At 40.6% G+C, this 16,046-nt stretch overlaps 1 protein-coding gene across 1 annotated transcript in view; it reads left to right on the forward strand.

Annotated features, from left to right (window-relative positions):
- opcml (opioid binding protein/cell adhesion molecule-like) overlaps nucleotides 1-16,046 on the forward strand; it is a gene marked incomplete at both ends in the record, with an annotated part of 71,158 nt that overhangs the window by 20,389 nt on the left and 34,723 nt on the right. The window contains one exon of the mRNA XM_080835074.1: nucleotides 15,760-15,992. Coding sequence (XP_080691200.1) covers nucleotides 15,760-15,992 — 233 coding nt within the window. The remainder of the gene's footprint in view (nucleotides 1-15,759; nucleotides 15,993-16,046) is intronic.

Here is a 16,046-nt window from a genome sequence, read left to right on the forward strand (position 1 = left end):
GTGTGTGTGTTTGTGTGTGTGTGTGTGTGTGTGTGTGTGTGTGTGTGTGTGTGTGTGTGTGTGTGTGTGTGTGTGTGTCTGACTACAATTGTTTGTGTCTGTGTGTGTGTCTGTGTCTGTGTTTTTGTCTGTGTCTGCGTCTGTGTCTGCGTCTGCGTCTATGTCTGCGTCTATGTCTGTGTTTTTGTCTGTGTCTGTGTCTGTGTCTGTGTCTGTGTCTGCGTCTGTGTCTGCGTCTGCGTCTATGTCTGCGTCTATGTCTGTGTTTTTGTCTGTGTCTGTGTCTGTGTCTGTGTCTGTGTCTGCGTCTGTGTCTGTGTCTGTGTCTGTGTCTGTGTCTGTGTCTGTGTCTGTGTCTGTGTCTGTGTCTGTGTCTGTGTCTGTGTCTGTGTATGTGTCTGTGTCTGTGTCTGTGTCTGTGTCTGTGTCTGTGGCTGTGTCTGTGTCTGTGTCTGTGTCTGTGTCTATGTCTGTGAGGTGTGGGAAGGGGGAACATACAACAGAGATAATCTATGACTGTAAGAGCGAAAGGGTCGAATGATGTTATTCTCAGTAGAGTGCATTGGACTCATTTGTCTGCCTAAGGGGTGGCACATTTGTCCTGCAAATAATAGAATGCCTCCAGACCGTGTCGGTACATCAGATAAAATTAGCTCCGGACCAAGGACGAGCTCTCCCACCTTCATACACCTCCAGAAGCTACTGTCTTCCAGATAAACTTTTATCACTTTTTTTTCTTCTTCCCACCAAAAAACTTTTCATGGTACTCGAAAGGGAGATGCATAATTCATTTAACTTTTTAAGGCTTTCCTCAAGACTAAACCTTTTTTGCAATCTGGCGATACAGTGCGCAGGCAACTGAATTGCCATGACTGGATATAGACTGAACAGAATCATGAATTTTAACATGGTTGTAGTCTATCACCGACAGCATCATCATCACAAGTTTCTCCGAGGGCCCCGGTGCTCCGAGACCAAATGTTTACCAGAGAGTTTGTCAGCCACGAGGCACCACTTTATTCAGTCATGAAATTGGTATTCGAAAACTACTGCCTTTCTCCGAGGCCCCTGAGCTTATGCGCTTGTATATTTACTGATAGCTGCTTGTGGATTTGTGAAATTGCTCTTTTTGTCATCGCCCAATGAAAAAAACACAGGAGAGCACATGGACAAGAGTGATCCATTGTTATCATGGGTTTTGTAGTGTGTTTGTGTGTGTGTGTGTGTGTGTGTGTGTGTGTGTGTGTGTGTGTGTGTGTGTCTGTGTCTGTGTCTGTGTCTGTGTCTGTGTCTGTGTCTATGTGTCTGTGTGTGTGTGTGCCTGCTTATCCATATGGACGTACAGTATGTGTCCGTCAGTGTTTATGTGTGTGAGTGAGGTGTTAAATGCTTCTATATAATGCCAAATATTCGCTACATAATTATGATTTCCACACTCACTGTTCATTTGGTGCCCTTTTATAGTAACAGGTCACTCTTTCTGAGATGAAGGCCTGCGAGGTCTCTTGGAAAGCGAGGCGTGTCAAAACCCCGCAGATAGCATCACTGATGTGTGAAGATAAGGCCGCCGCAGCAAGCACCGCGCCCTGCGACCCACTTGACTCCGCAGTGTGCGTCTCTGGCTTCAGGAGTTTCGCACATCAGGCAGGAAGTGCACTGGCGAACAGAGTCAAATTCACAGCGAAGACTCGCATTAATACTTTAGCAGGACCTGTGCATTTAAAAAAAAAAATAAGGCTGATTTCTCTCAACCGTTTCAAAGAGCTTGTGCTCCCACATTAACTATATCATTTTCTTGTCTTTTTTTTGTTGTTTTTTTTTTGCACAGAAGAGCATCTTTGAATGCCTCTCACACACAGGAGCGAAGGGTTCATATCTGACTCAGATTTGGCTGGTTATTAATAGTACGGAGATCATGTGGCGTTTAATCTGCCGCGGAGCCAGATGACAGTTTCTTGGATCACAGAGTAATTCCCTGTGTATTGGAGGTGGTTTGAGCGTGGCATAAAAATCGCACTAAACATGGGCTTAGGCAATTTAGACCGGAGGGAGTAGGAAGATTTTTGGAGAGAAAAAAAATACTTGTTACTTGTTTCCAGCTTTGTAGATATAGTCCATGAATATGTGTCTTTAAAATGTATTGTTTGCATGAATTATTCATTTGAGTATTATGTAAATTTCGGAGGGGAAGACGGGATGTGGGTGTGTTTGCCACAATAGGGAGCGAAGGAAGAGGGAAGAGAGAGAAGGCAAAGATCAACTGCAGCCTTGATCATTTAAAGCTACCATCGCCCAAGCAATGCATCTTTTAAAAAATAAATAAAATCAAGTCTTTGCTGGGGCAGGGAGCATATTGTCTATCCACATTATCCTTGTTTTCCTATTGTTCGCTATTTTGTTCCATTTTCTCCTTCCATCAAACAGATGGTGGCGTGGTCTGTCTTTTCTCAAGGCTGTGCCTAACTGGAGGAATACATTGGAGTTTGAGTGCTCAATTTGTTGCCACTGTAAATGCCATGGTCTGGCTCTCTCCTGTACGTGCGGTCTTTAAAACCGGGGTTGCCTGATCATTCAAAACCAGCAAATTGGCTAATTGAAATTCAAAGCATTACAGTTGGCATTTAAAGGTTTTTTTTACCATATGATCATATGGAGATTATAATTAAGAGGTAAAAGTCGATTCAAGTTTACATTTATTCTCCATCGTGTTCCGGTATATATTTGTAACAAGACCACAGTGAAGTGATAGATTTGGGAATTTATCACTCTTACATTTGGTCTGTACCTTGTAGAGGCTTGTAGAGAAGCGTCCTTGGTGTCTCTCTCTCTCTCTCTCTCCCTCTCTGTCTCTCTCAGTCTCTCTCTCTCTCTCTCTCTCTCTCTCTCTCTCTTTATCTCTCTCTCTCTCTATCCCTCTCTCTCTCTCTCAGTCTCAATGTGTGAGTGAGTACTTGGTGGACTTTGCCAAAGCCCAATGAATTACCTTAGTAATCTACGATTTTTGTGAAACACATGGAATGCTAAGTGTCTCGCCAAAATAATATGAAAGAGAGTGTTTTATTCAGTGTTCAGTTGAGTATAGAGGACACAGAGTCACTACCATGCTGGGTGTAGTGCTCCCGCTACCTCTGATGCTGCCCCATTTCAGCAGAGCGATCCATAGTGTCATGTTGTTCTGTAAACATCACAGCGTCCCTCTCTCCCCTGCTATCTGTGAGCCGGCAGTCTGGTGATGCTACAAGAGCTTATTTGCTATGAGGGAGGTATTGCCAGTGTACTCAGCGATTCTTGTTATTCACATGTTGAAAATATGAAAATATGAAATTACAGTTGGCAGATTTTTGTCAGTGACAAAAGAGGTATTTCTAAAGAAACTATTTAGAGCTGTTCTGTGTTATTTCTTTGCATTTTATGTCTCTGGATCTTTGCTGGCATTTGAGTGCACTTGTTTACATTTCCTAGTGTCTTCATAATTTAACAAGCTCAATAAAAGACCTCAAAAAGCTCAAACTCGAGAGACTGCAGGGAGATGGCTTAGCAATTATGCCTGCAGCATTACATCACCATCATAGGTTTATTTCCATTTTTTGACAAAAGCTGCAAACTGCACCCTTAAGAGCCAATCATCTTAACTTCACAGGATAGATGAGCTTTTACGTAGGGGCATTTTTCCAGGAAATATAGGCAGCTTAACCTCACTCAAACTAAAGTTCACGGCAAGCAGAAATAGTGTATTATCTGTATGCAAGTGTGTGTGTGTGTTCAGGCACATATTATATTATTTGCCAGCTCATCAATTTTCCAGTGAAATTGGAAACTAGCTTTTCAAGGTGTTCTTCAGGAATTGAGTTATTTGTAACATTTCATTCAATTTTTTTATTTTTACTTGTGGTGGGATTTGTTACAAGTAGCATCAGTCAGTGTAGAGAGTTTTTTTCTATTCTCTACTTTCTTCCTTTCTTTTCCTCCCTCTCTCTCTCTCTCTCTCTCTCTCTCTCTCTTTCTTTTCTTCCCTCCTTGCCTCTTTCTGGGCCATTGGCACAGCTCTCTCCATGTGAAGGAGAGAGGGCATCTCTGCTGGCTGTGTGTGATCCCTCTTGGGACACTCCTGAGTCATGACCCACATCGTTTAGCTGCTGTAGTGTGCTGGGCGCTGCAGGTCAGCACAGACAGGGTAGGGACCTCTGAAGGATAAATATTTAGTCTAGCAAGTGTGCAGCCTAATGGTTGCAACTGTGCTTTTGAGAGTTTCATTAGTGAGTAACAGTAGTAGAACAGAAGTAGTAACACTTTATTTGGATAGGCCACCTACAGAGACTTTACAAATGGATTGTTTGGAATTTAAGGTTAGTCGTTTGTCTAATTGTTCAGTGGACATCATCTTAACCAAACCCAACCCTTAGGTAACCCTATTCTAAAGACTGCACAGTCATCAGGAATTCAACAAAGCTGAGGTAGAACAAGTAAGGGATTATGGCCTTTGAGGCAGAGGCAGGAAACTCGGGAGGTCTCAGTAAATGTACCCCTTTAATCGTGTGACAATGAAATCGATGAAATATGTGCCCATGAAAGCAGAGCAACAGCAGAACATACTTGAGGTGACCATCTTTGTGAATGTGGAGCTTGTTGAGGACGTGATTCATGACTCTGACTTTTAAATTAAATTGACCTCTTTAGCTTTTCATGAAGTCTCATTAGCCAACATTTGCATTGGCCTTAATGGCTTGTTAGAATTCCATTATGTATGCGGTCATCCTTCTTTACTGACAGTGTGTTTAAAGATGATTGTGGGCAGTGGTAAAGTTATGGTATCTGCACACAGCTCAGTTTTACCATTATTATGGTATGTTGATTGGTATAGTCCAGTGTGTAGGGTTGCTATGCCTACTGTACGGAGAACCTCACCTTATTCCTCAGGTAAATTGATTGAATTCTGATGAATTCTGTAATGCAAATTGACACACATTTTGGCGTAACCCTTCGCCATTTTGGCGTAACCCTTCGATAAAATGATCAATAAAATGGACATTATTATATTGTAGTTATACAAACAGTATAATACGGTAACTATCAGTTATATTGATACATACTGTACTTATGCATACCCTAGCCCCATTCTACTTCAAATCCTACCCCCAAACCTAGTCAATTCTAATGCAAAGTATCAATTAGCTGTTAGCCAATATTATGCTATATGTAAAGTCAATTTATTAATGAATTACTAAGTAAAAATGTAACAAGACCACAGCGGCGCTATTCATGTTGGTATTGATCACAGTGGCATTTTGTCTGTTACTCTGAAAAACTCGAGGCTCGTAGAGAAGCGTCCCTATTTCCTCACAGTCCTACCTCATGAATTATAAGTGATGAGATGATCTTCTGAATATCTAATGATTGCTGTGTCAGTTATATCTCTCTTTCTCTCTCTCTCCCTCTCTCTCTCTCTCCCCCCTCTCTCTTTCTCTTCCTCTCCTATCTGAACTCATTAACATGGATTGAGGTTTTGTAGAAGGAAAGAGGAACTGATTGGGGTTGAATGAGTGAAGTGAATGTAGATATCACGAACAGCAATCTAATTTCTATACACTACCCCACTGTCCACACTGGTCCTGGGAAACTCTCGCTAGAGCTTGTTAAGTTGTGAGGTGTCCTTGCTCCCAGGTGAAATTATATTTCAAATGTACACCCATAGATAGTTATCAAGGTAAGGGGTAAGGTATTACATAAAGTGTTATAAACTAAAGTTTCAAAGATTTATTTTATCTTTGTGTTTAATTGCTTCTTGACGTCTGCATTCATTGTGGCTTTTTTTTTGCCAAGGCCACAGAAAAAGCTCTGACTAAACTGCTGTTATTGTTGTGTGACAGCAATCAGGAGACAACACAAAATAGGCCATCATTTCTAATTCAGAGCCCTTCTACATCATTAAGTAGCTGTCAGTGATCATTTGTATATAGATCTTCTTCATGGGGAGTGTTTGTCGTTGTTGATAGCTGTTTGTTGTATATCTCCCAAAACTGGGTCTCACAAAACACTGGGCCACATTTCCTGACTTCATTTTCTCATAGTTTGTGGATGGTGGTGTTTTACTTACTAAACTAACTAAATGTTTTATGTCTGTGCTACATTAGATCTAGTAATATCTCCGACCATCAGGAGGCTCTCTTAAATGACCTAAATAGGTGTCTATATTTAAAATGAGCGCATGTTCAAAATAAATGTCAATCAGCACAAATCAACACGAATTGAAAGCATAAATCGATGCACAAAAAAACATCCATACAAGGCCTGACCTGACACCTCAAATTGTTTGTTGAAGGAAAACATGCACAATATTACTAGTGGGATGTGAAAAATAATATCATCATATGGCCACATGCAGTATGGCACCATCATCATACCAGAAAAATGCTTTCATTTTAAACAGCAACCAATCAAAGATGGAAATAAGTCACTTGCCAACGGTAAAGAATGGGGGGGGGGGGACATAATTTGTTGTATGCACACATAGCTCTGTCAGCTTGCATCAAGTAGAAATAGCTTGACATGAAATTGCAATTAAAAACCGCCCTAACTAAAACAAGGCAGGCCAGCGTATGAGGTCCCCTAGTGTAAGGTCAGCGGGTACAACTCCAACCACAGGGTGCCCGCCTTCAGCCCACTTCATTTAATGTTGACGTGCTGTCAAGCAGGATAATGTCAACATGGACGTTGTGTTTATATTCAAACTGAAGTTGGACTAAATAAAAACTGTAACCTACATTGTTTCACTCAAAAATCCACGTTTGGAAAAGCTGTTGAGAGAGACAACGTCATTGTGCATGACTTGGGTAACAGGTTTGGACTACATCTTGTTTTGCTTCAGTGCTATTTTACGAAAATGAGAAATGCTGACTACAGGAAAGACTCTCGAATCACCTGCATGAGATTGAGGCTCAAGTCAATGTATTCACACAGCTTTCTTTCCCCCAATGTATCTTACTCCCACGTGTTGACATCGTACGTTTATGGAAATAGCTCTTTAGATACTCTGCTTTCTATTCTGCCAGAGATACCTTTTTGCTGTTACAATGCTTCACAGGTGTTGAACATGTATTATGATCTAGACAAAGATATAGAGAAAAAGACAATGAGCCCAACAGGACAAAAACTGTTTAAAAACACAGTGTCCAGTAGCAACAAATCCATGTGTCAGTGCAAGCATGCACTGCATTCCAAATGCAACCCCGCACTTCAAAGCAGACTGATGAAAAAAAGTGCTTTGGATTTGATATTGGTTTTAGCTGTCTTTGCCGTGAGTCTTCCACTGATGTTGTTTTGGGGGTGAAAAAAAGCCCTTCAGGATGAAAGGAGAAAATCTCACTTTGTAAATAAAAGATTAGTGCGCCTGTGTTCCACTGTGTGCCTGAAATCCACTCAATTGATTGTCAAGCGGGAGGGGCCTTAAAAAGGTTCCACCTGATCACCATATGGCAACCTTTATAACTTCACCAAAACCAAACCGAATGAGGTTTGCAAGTTGTCGGTAGTCGATTGTAAACTCATGGTGATTCCATGCAGCTTTATGTCAGCTTTATGTATGATTGTGTTGAGATGCTCTCAGTCCCACAGAAAATGCTACACATTCATACTGATGGCTATAGTTTGCAAGTTCTTGAAAACACAATCATTCATCCAATGTGGGTAGGATGATTATCCCTATTGGTGCATTTATGTTTTGCTTACTGTTAAAACCAGAAACCTCCTTTGATTTGGTTAAGGCAACTGCGTAGATTGTCATGGAAAAATACCTCCAATCCATGTTATAATTAAGTCTTAATTACTTCACTCTGACAGCAATCAATCCAATTGATCGACAAAGCTATTAAGTTTTGACCGTATTGCCATTGCTTTATGTGGCATTGATAAGATTGGTGTATCTTATTGACTTGAAGTAAAGCCTAGAATCTCTGACCCATCAAAAGAAACATCATTTGAAACTGCGTGTGAAAAAAAAACAGCCTCAGTTTCACTTATTTTTGATTTTTGAGTCTTTAAGTCTGGCAGAATGTCGGTTTTAGCTCCATAGATCCTTTGGGTGCTGTACGCTCGCACTGTTGAGATAGATGTGCAATTCTGTTGCTTTCTATCAATTCATTTATCTGTTGGCTACAAAATATAACATATTGTATTTTAAAAACATTACTAAATAAATACTAAACTGTAAGCAACCTGCTGCAGTCATTGTGTCTACGATGTTTTATGAATAGTTTTATAATATCCCTGCCAAATATCTAATGGCACAGTAACCCTGACGTCTATTAAAATGGCTGGAGTCCTTTAATCATTGATGTTTCAAATCAAAGCTATACCTAACTGATTTATTTCTTCTCTCAGAAGTACAAATCTGCTTTTATATGTACACACATTCCTAACACTTTGAAACTTCAGTGAAGTCTATCCGCAGTGTCACTGAAACGGTCTCCCCGGATATCTTACTTCTATTTAAAATACGCTCCTGTGGCACGCACGGGGAGACTATATAATTAAGCCGTCTTTCCTCAGCCACCTCTGGAGTCTCGAAGTCGCACTGACAGTCTTTCCCCCTCCAGGTAGGCTGTCTGATTCTAAGTTGCTAAATTTCGAACCGATATCATGAGCTACTGAAAGTCAAAGAGAACACCACAGTGGTGAGAACTTCAATACTGAGGTTGCGCCAGTAACATAACTACCACGAACAATAATTACATTTAGTAATCCTGATCAAAGCTGGCTAAAACAGGGCCATAGATGAACGTGTTATGAATAATGATAAGGTAACACTTCCATATAGCTTGTGAATAATGATAAGGTAACACTTGCATACAGCTATGAATATATTATATAAAGCACTTCCGTGGGCATATCTGAACGCTGCAGTTGCACTGCAATACCTCGGAGTGTGTGAAACTTACGAGAGGTTCAGGAAATGTCTTCATTTATCAGGGGGAGGGAACAAGACAGCTGTAAGAAATGAGATCACGCCATCCACAGACACACGTCTCCACAGATCAGGAGGCCTGCCCTTCATTCCACCCTGGAGATTCTGCTTGTTCTTCAGGAACTCTGATGTTTTTATGATATTTATGTTTATAAGTCTGTTAAATAATTACACACCAAGTCTAAAAAAAAAGATAGATAGATAGATAGATAGATAGATAGATACATACTTTATTAATCCTGTGGGGAAATTCTGGGATCTTGCAGCTCTCACATATTTACAATAATTGCAACAATAACAACATCAAGCAAGAAGAGAATTACTCCAAAAACATTATACTATTTCTATAATTGTTTGAAAGGTCAGCCAAAGTAAGATATAATCCTATATTCCTATTACATACCACTCTCCCCACGACACATTCTGCATCCAGAGTTGGTCTCGCAGCAGTGTAAGGAGAGAGACATAGGTTTTCAAAGTGTAATGCTTTCCAGCCTAACCTTGCTGCAAACCCCTGTGACTACCATACAGGCCAGTTACAAGTCCCTTTGGTTTATTGAGTGTCTCTCTATCCCTCCCTCTCTGTCTGTCTATCTGTCTGTCTATATAGAAAGAGTACGTACACACTTTAGTCATTCATATTCATGCACACATCGAAAGTGAAATTGAACACAGTGTCCAGAGGGCTTTTTTCCCCTCAGACTATTATTTGATTGCTGTGTATAAAGGCTCGAGTTGAATGAAGCGATGTTCCGTTCTTTAAATGCTGTTTGATGAGAGATGGAAACTCACAGAGAGGGAGAGAAAGAAAGTAGGCCAACGTGGATGTGAGGCGACTTTAAGTGGAGGTGCTGGAGGAGCTCCAGCAATTAGAGCAGTCACCTAATCCAACTAAATAACATTTATGATGGGACAGAATTAAAGAGATTCAGTTACTAATGCCCCCTATTCTAATCATCCCAAATCACTGGGAATGGATAGATCTGATTGTTTGGACAACTGGGGTCTGGGTCTGGCCACAGTGTTGACTCCTTTAGAAGAGACAATAACAGAGACTGCCAATCCACCGCCCTACTGCCAGTCAACTGAGACCAGGGCAGCTGATCTCTCCGTGTGACACGCTCACCACCGCCTGTGTGAAAATCTGGTCTGAAATTACTGATCTGAAGGCATCAGAGTGGATTGTGCAAATCCAGCCTCGCAGAAGCAGACCTTGAGACAGTTCGCCATGGAGACGGGCCTTGCTGTTTTCCGCACCAACGTCATCTCTCATCCCCCAGTGGCGGAGAAAGACGTGCTTCTGTTTTCAAAGCAAATCACAAAGTCAAGAGGCGGCCTCGCCATCTCCTTTTGCTCCGAGGCACCGAAGGCCCCCGAGGTGGCTTGTTGGAAGGCTGCAGGCTTGCGTGCATCTCTTGTGCTCTTCTCCTTGCCTGCCGTCGTCGTCTCATTCAGTTTCGAAAGCGTCGGAGATTCAGTTTCCATTCATTGCTATGGGAGCGGGACAATTGGTACATATAGAATCATGCCATGGCTGACACGAGGATGTCTTTCAGAGGGTCGTGTTCTTTGGCGAGAGAATTAAGGGGCAATTGATAACTCGTGCAGCTGGGGATACAAGGCTCAGTTAGTGCCTGTCGGGCTTGGTCTGCCGTCAGATATATATATATATACGGCGACTCCTTACCCGTTAGTCCACGACCCTGAGGATGTGGCTTTCATTCATGTTCCTCTCGTGAACCAATCAGCATGATCCCAAACAGTTTGATTATAAGAGTGGTCGTGGCCCCCCATATCAGCCAGAACCAGTTCACATTTAGCTACGTGTTGATCTGTTGTCATATTATTGGGATCTCACATTTTTTTCACAAAATCCACAAAAAAATCTGGGAGTCGTGACTGATGACCGATATAAAAGAAAAGAAAGAATAAAACCTCTCGTTTGTCTCTGCAGCAGAACGCTGTAATCCGGTTCTATGGGATACAAAGCGAGTGATGAATGGAGAGCAGTGGTGAAGAGAGACTGGAAACTGGTCGCAGTTTATCTGTTTCTCCACCACCTCTGTTCCCTCTGTTTTAGGGGATAGGTAGGATCAGCCCATGGATTTGCTGCGTAAGTCCCAGCACAGGAACTCATGTCGGACATCTTGTGCCTCCTCCCCTGCACTGCTATTAACAGGTGTGCTGCCATGTGTCATGAAACCTCTTCAGATGTTTAAGGATATGGCTGACTGCCTGGTCTTCAGTCAGCCAATCAGAGGACATGTCACGCCACTTTTCACTTTTCAGTGAACAACAACACAGACAATACAATGGGTTGAACTTCTTCTGTGGCGGAATTAAAAACATGTACTATTCCCATAAGGGTTTCTTTTTTTTATTTCCCAAAAGTGTTTTGTTATTAGGGTTCATGCAGCGAAGCTGCAGAAACCTATTGTGTTTCTCTTTGTTCTTATTATTATTATTCTGTGCTGGGATCCTATGGCAGCCCATAGAACCGTCTGGTAAAAAGTTGTGAAATTTGGCACACTGATTGGGGACAGTCCCATGATTCATTTCACCAAGTTTCATGTAGGCAGATGTAGCGCTCTAGCGCCACCAACAGGTCAAAGTTGGACGTACGTTCACACACGTAACTTTTGACCCGTTGGCCCGATTTTCAAAAATGAGGCATTCTTGGAATCCTTGGACCAGCACGAGTTCAACGCACCCTATGACGTCATTTTGCGTCATGATGGATTTTCCGCCATTTTGGATTTTATCAAAAACCTTCAAAAAGTTTCACGGGTCACAATTTTTGTCCGATCAACACCAAACTTGACACAAATCATCTTCAGACCAAGCCTCACAAAGGATACTATATTACATCTTCGCAACTAAAACCGTTCGCCCGTGACAGCCAATCAAAGTTTGCGACGAAGTCGCCAGACAGGACGTGGGCTCATATCTCAGCAACGATTTCATGTATCAAGACCAAACTTACTACATGGACCGCTTACCTCATCAGGAAGACGCTTAAGAAATTTGGTGACCTTTGACCTCTAGGTGGCGCTGCAATTACAAAAAATTCATTTTGGCTTGTAGCTGTTGACGTGTTTGGAATTTCAACTTACTAGTGGGATCCATACATGCTCTTGGAGGTCTTTAGATTGACACATGCAAATATGTGACATTATCATAATTGATCAGGGCGCCATATTGAATTTAGTCAAAAACACTAAAAAGCAAACACAGGTCACAAATTTGATCTGATCTTCACCAAAATTGGCACAGACCATCATTAGACCATGCCATATAACTGCATTAGTTTATGGAACAATTGATGAAAGCGTTCGCCAGTAGCAGCCAATCGAATTAGGGGGCGAAGCCGCCAAACAGGAAGTGAGCTCATATCTCGGCAACCCTGTAATGTATCAAAACCAAACTTGGTACATGGACTGCTGACCCCATCTGGGGGACAATCAAAACATTTGGTGACCTTTGACCTTAATTTCATCCAAAACACTAAAAAGTTTGCACAGGTCGCAAATTTGATCCGATCTTCACCAAAATTGGCACGGACTTTCTAAAGACCATGCTTTATCACTGCATTGCGCTCTGAAAGCATTCGCCTTCAACAGCCAATCGAATTTGGCCGATTCGCTGCATGAACCCTCCATCGCTGCTTGCAGCTATATTTTTCTTTTTAAGATTTAGTGTAAATCTGATATTGCTTGTATCTTCAAGGGACACGGAAGAATATTTATGAGCGTGTCACGTTCAAGGAGCCAAAGCAAGTTGATACCACACATTGCATCAAAAGTAATGACGGTCATCAATCCCCCTTCAACCAGTGGCCAACCATCATTTATCTTGGCTAGAGCCTGGTTGCCCATACACTGACATAATCTTTCTAGGGGTGGAAATTCACAGCAGCTTCTCGATGTCCTGCATTTATCTAAATGATATCTAGAAGTTAGAGCAGAGTAGAGTGGTCAGAGTTTTATTTCCCTCAAAGGATATTTTTTGCCCCACTTTATGTGATGTGTAGCCTCGAGGTCTCTGACTTTGTGTACTTAATAACTGATTAATTGATAAGCACAAAGTGCTTTTTTTGTATACGTATGCTAGGGCCAAACGCTTGTCAGAGTTGACTTCTAACAGAGAATTATTAGCAGTATTGCATTGTTGTCTTTACGCACTCATGCATCCAATTTAAAGCCAAACTGGATCAGGCATACTATTTTACAGTTCCTCTGCCTCCCGCACTCACTCTGACTTGTATAAGAAAACTAGGGTAAATCTCATAATGCAGTATACTTCTCATTCACTCTGACTTGTATAAGAAAACTAGGGTAAATCTCATAATGCAGTATACTTCTCATTCACTCTGACTTGTATAAGAAAACTAGGGTAAATCTCATAATGCAGTATACTTCTCATTCACTCTGACTTGTATAAGAAAACTAGGGTAAATCTCATAATGCAGTATACTTCTCACTCACTCTGACTTGTATAAGAAAACTAGGGTACATCTCATAATGCAGTATACTTCTCTTTCACTCTGACTTGTATAAGAAAACTAGGGTAAATCTCATAATGCAGTATACTTCTCATTCACTCTGACTTGTATAAGAAAACTAGGGTAAATCTCATAATGCAGTATACTTCTCATTCACTCTGACTTGTATAAGAAAACTAGGGTAAATCTCATAATGCAGTATACTTCTCATTCACTCTGACTTGTATAAGAAAACTAGGGTAAATCTCATAATGCAGTATACTTCTCATTCACTCTGACTTGTATAAGAAAACTAGGGTAAATCTCATAATGCAGTATACTTCTCACTCACTCTGACTTGTATAAGAAAACTAGGGTACATCTCATAATGCAGTATACTTCTCTTTCACTCTGACTTGTATAAGAAAACTAGGGTAAATCTCATAATGCAGTATACTTCTCATTCACTCTGACTTGTATAAGAAAACTAGGGTAAATCTCATAATGCAGTATACTTCTCATTCACTCTGACTTGTATAAGAAAACTAGGGTAAATCTCATAATGCAGTATACTTCTCATTCACTCTGACTTGTATAAGAAAACTAGGGTAAATCTCATAATGCAGTATACTTCTCATTCACTCTGACTTGTATAAGAAAACTAGGGTAAATCTCATAATGCAGTATACTTCTCATTCACTCTGACTTGTATAAGAAAACTAGGGTAAATCTCATAATGCAGTATACTTCTCACTCACTCTGACTTGTATAAGAAAACTAGGGTAAATCTCATAATGCAGTATACTTCTCATTCACTCTGACTTGTATAAGAAAACTAGGGTAAATCTCATAATGCAGTATACTTCTCATTCACTCTGACTTGTATAAGAAAACTAGGGTAAATCTCATAATGCAGTATACTTCTCATTCACTCTGACTTGTATAAGAAAACTAGGGTAAATCTCATAATGCAGTATACTTCTCATTCACTCTGACTTGTATAAGAAAACTAGGGTAAATCTCATAATGCAGTATACTTCTCATTCACTCTGACTTGTATAAGAAAACTAGGGTAAATCTCATAATGCAGTATACTTCTCATTCACTCTGACTTGTATAAGAAAACTAGGGTAAATCTCATAATGCAGTATACTTCTCATTCACTCTGACTTGTATAAGAAAACTAGGGTAAATCTCATAATGCAGTATACTTCTCATTCACTCTGACTTGTATAAGAAAACTAGGGTAAATCTCATAATGCAGTATACTTCTCATTCACTCTGACTTGTATAAGAAAACTAGGGTAAATCTCATAATGCAGTATACTTCTCATTCACTCTGACTTGTATAAGAAAACTAGGGTAAATCTCATAATGCAGTATACTTCTCATTCACTCTGACTTGTATAAGAAAACTAGGGTAAATCTCATAATGCAGTATACTTCTCTTTCATGTGCACAACAGGATACCCTTGAGTGAGCAGCATATATTTTGTTGGAGGTCGCAGCGCACACAGAATTAATGGTCCCATTAAAAAGAGACTTCTGCCCTTCATGGTTAAAGAGGGGGCTGTGGTGTAGTCCATCAAGCCCAGGTATAAGCTATGTAACCCAGTTTACGGCAAAAAAAAAATCACAAGCGCTGATTGTAGATATCGCTCAACTTTGGCTGATTAGAAAAGTCATTACAAACCTTCCAGCTCACCGCTAAAAGTTTTGTTTACTGAAAGATCTAAGACATAAATTGTCATTGACACTGTCATTGCACACTTTTTAATGAATGAACTTCATTTTTGAGGTGGGGGGTATAACTAATGTTTTTACACCCAGCTTTTCTTACATGTATGTATGAAATGAGGTTTGGCCATATACATATATGATATGAATAGACAAACAAGAAATGATGGATGGTATCCATCCTTTATGTCTGACAAATACCAGACTAGGGTCAAATCTTAACTGATGGCTAAGTGAATTATCAGAGCGTGATATATGTCATCCAGTCACTTTAACCTGAAAACATATGTCAAATTCAACATAGGAAATCTCCGCTTCAAGATCACTTTGCAACCTTGCAATCATTTGATATGTGAGACTGGAAGCATGAAACTCTTATCGCATATTGCATCAGTGGATGAGCTGATAACGTGATGTTTAATGCACCTTCATCAGTGGATGAGCTGATAACATGATGTTGAATGCAGCTTCATCACTTTTATTAAGCTATCTCACTTATGGTGAGATATTATGTAATGTTCATCATTTCTCTCTCTCTCTCTCTCTCTCTCTCTCTCTGTCTCTCTCTTTCTCCTTTTAACAGATGCAGTGTGGACCCTAAGGTCTCAAGAGTAGCGTGGCTGAATCGCACCACCATTCTGTTCGCAGGAGAGGAGAAATGGTCCCTGGATCCTCGTGTCATTCTCCTAGACACAGTTCAAACTGAGTACAGCATCAAGATAGAAAACGTGGATCTGCAGGACGAAGGACCATATGTGTGTTCAATACTGTCAGACAAATTGCCCAAATCAACAAAAGTACATCTAATTGTCCAAGGTAAACTTACGTTTTACAAACTTTACATTTGAAGGCATGTGACTGTGTTGACGT

This window comes from Sprattus sprattus (assembly GCF_963457725.1).
Source record: "Sprattus sprattus genome assembly, chromosome: 1".
Classification (NCBI taxonomy): Eukaryota; Metazoa; Chordata; class Actinopteri; order Clupeiformes; family Clupeidae; genus Sprattus; species Sprattus sprattus.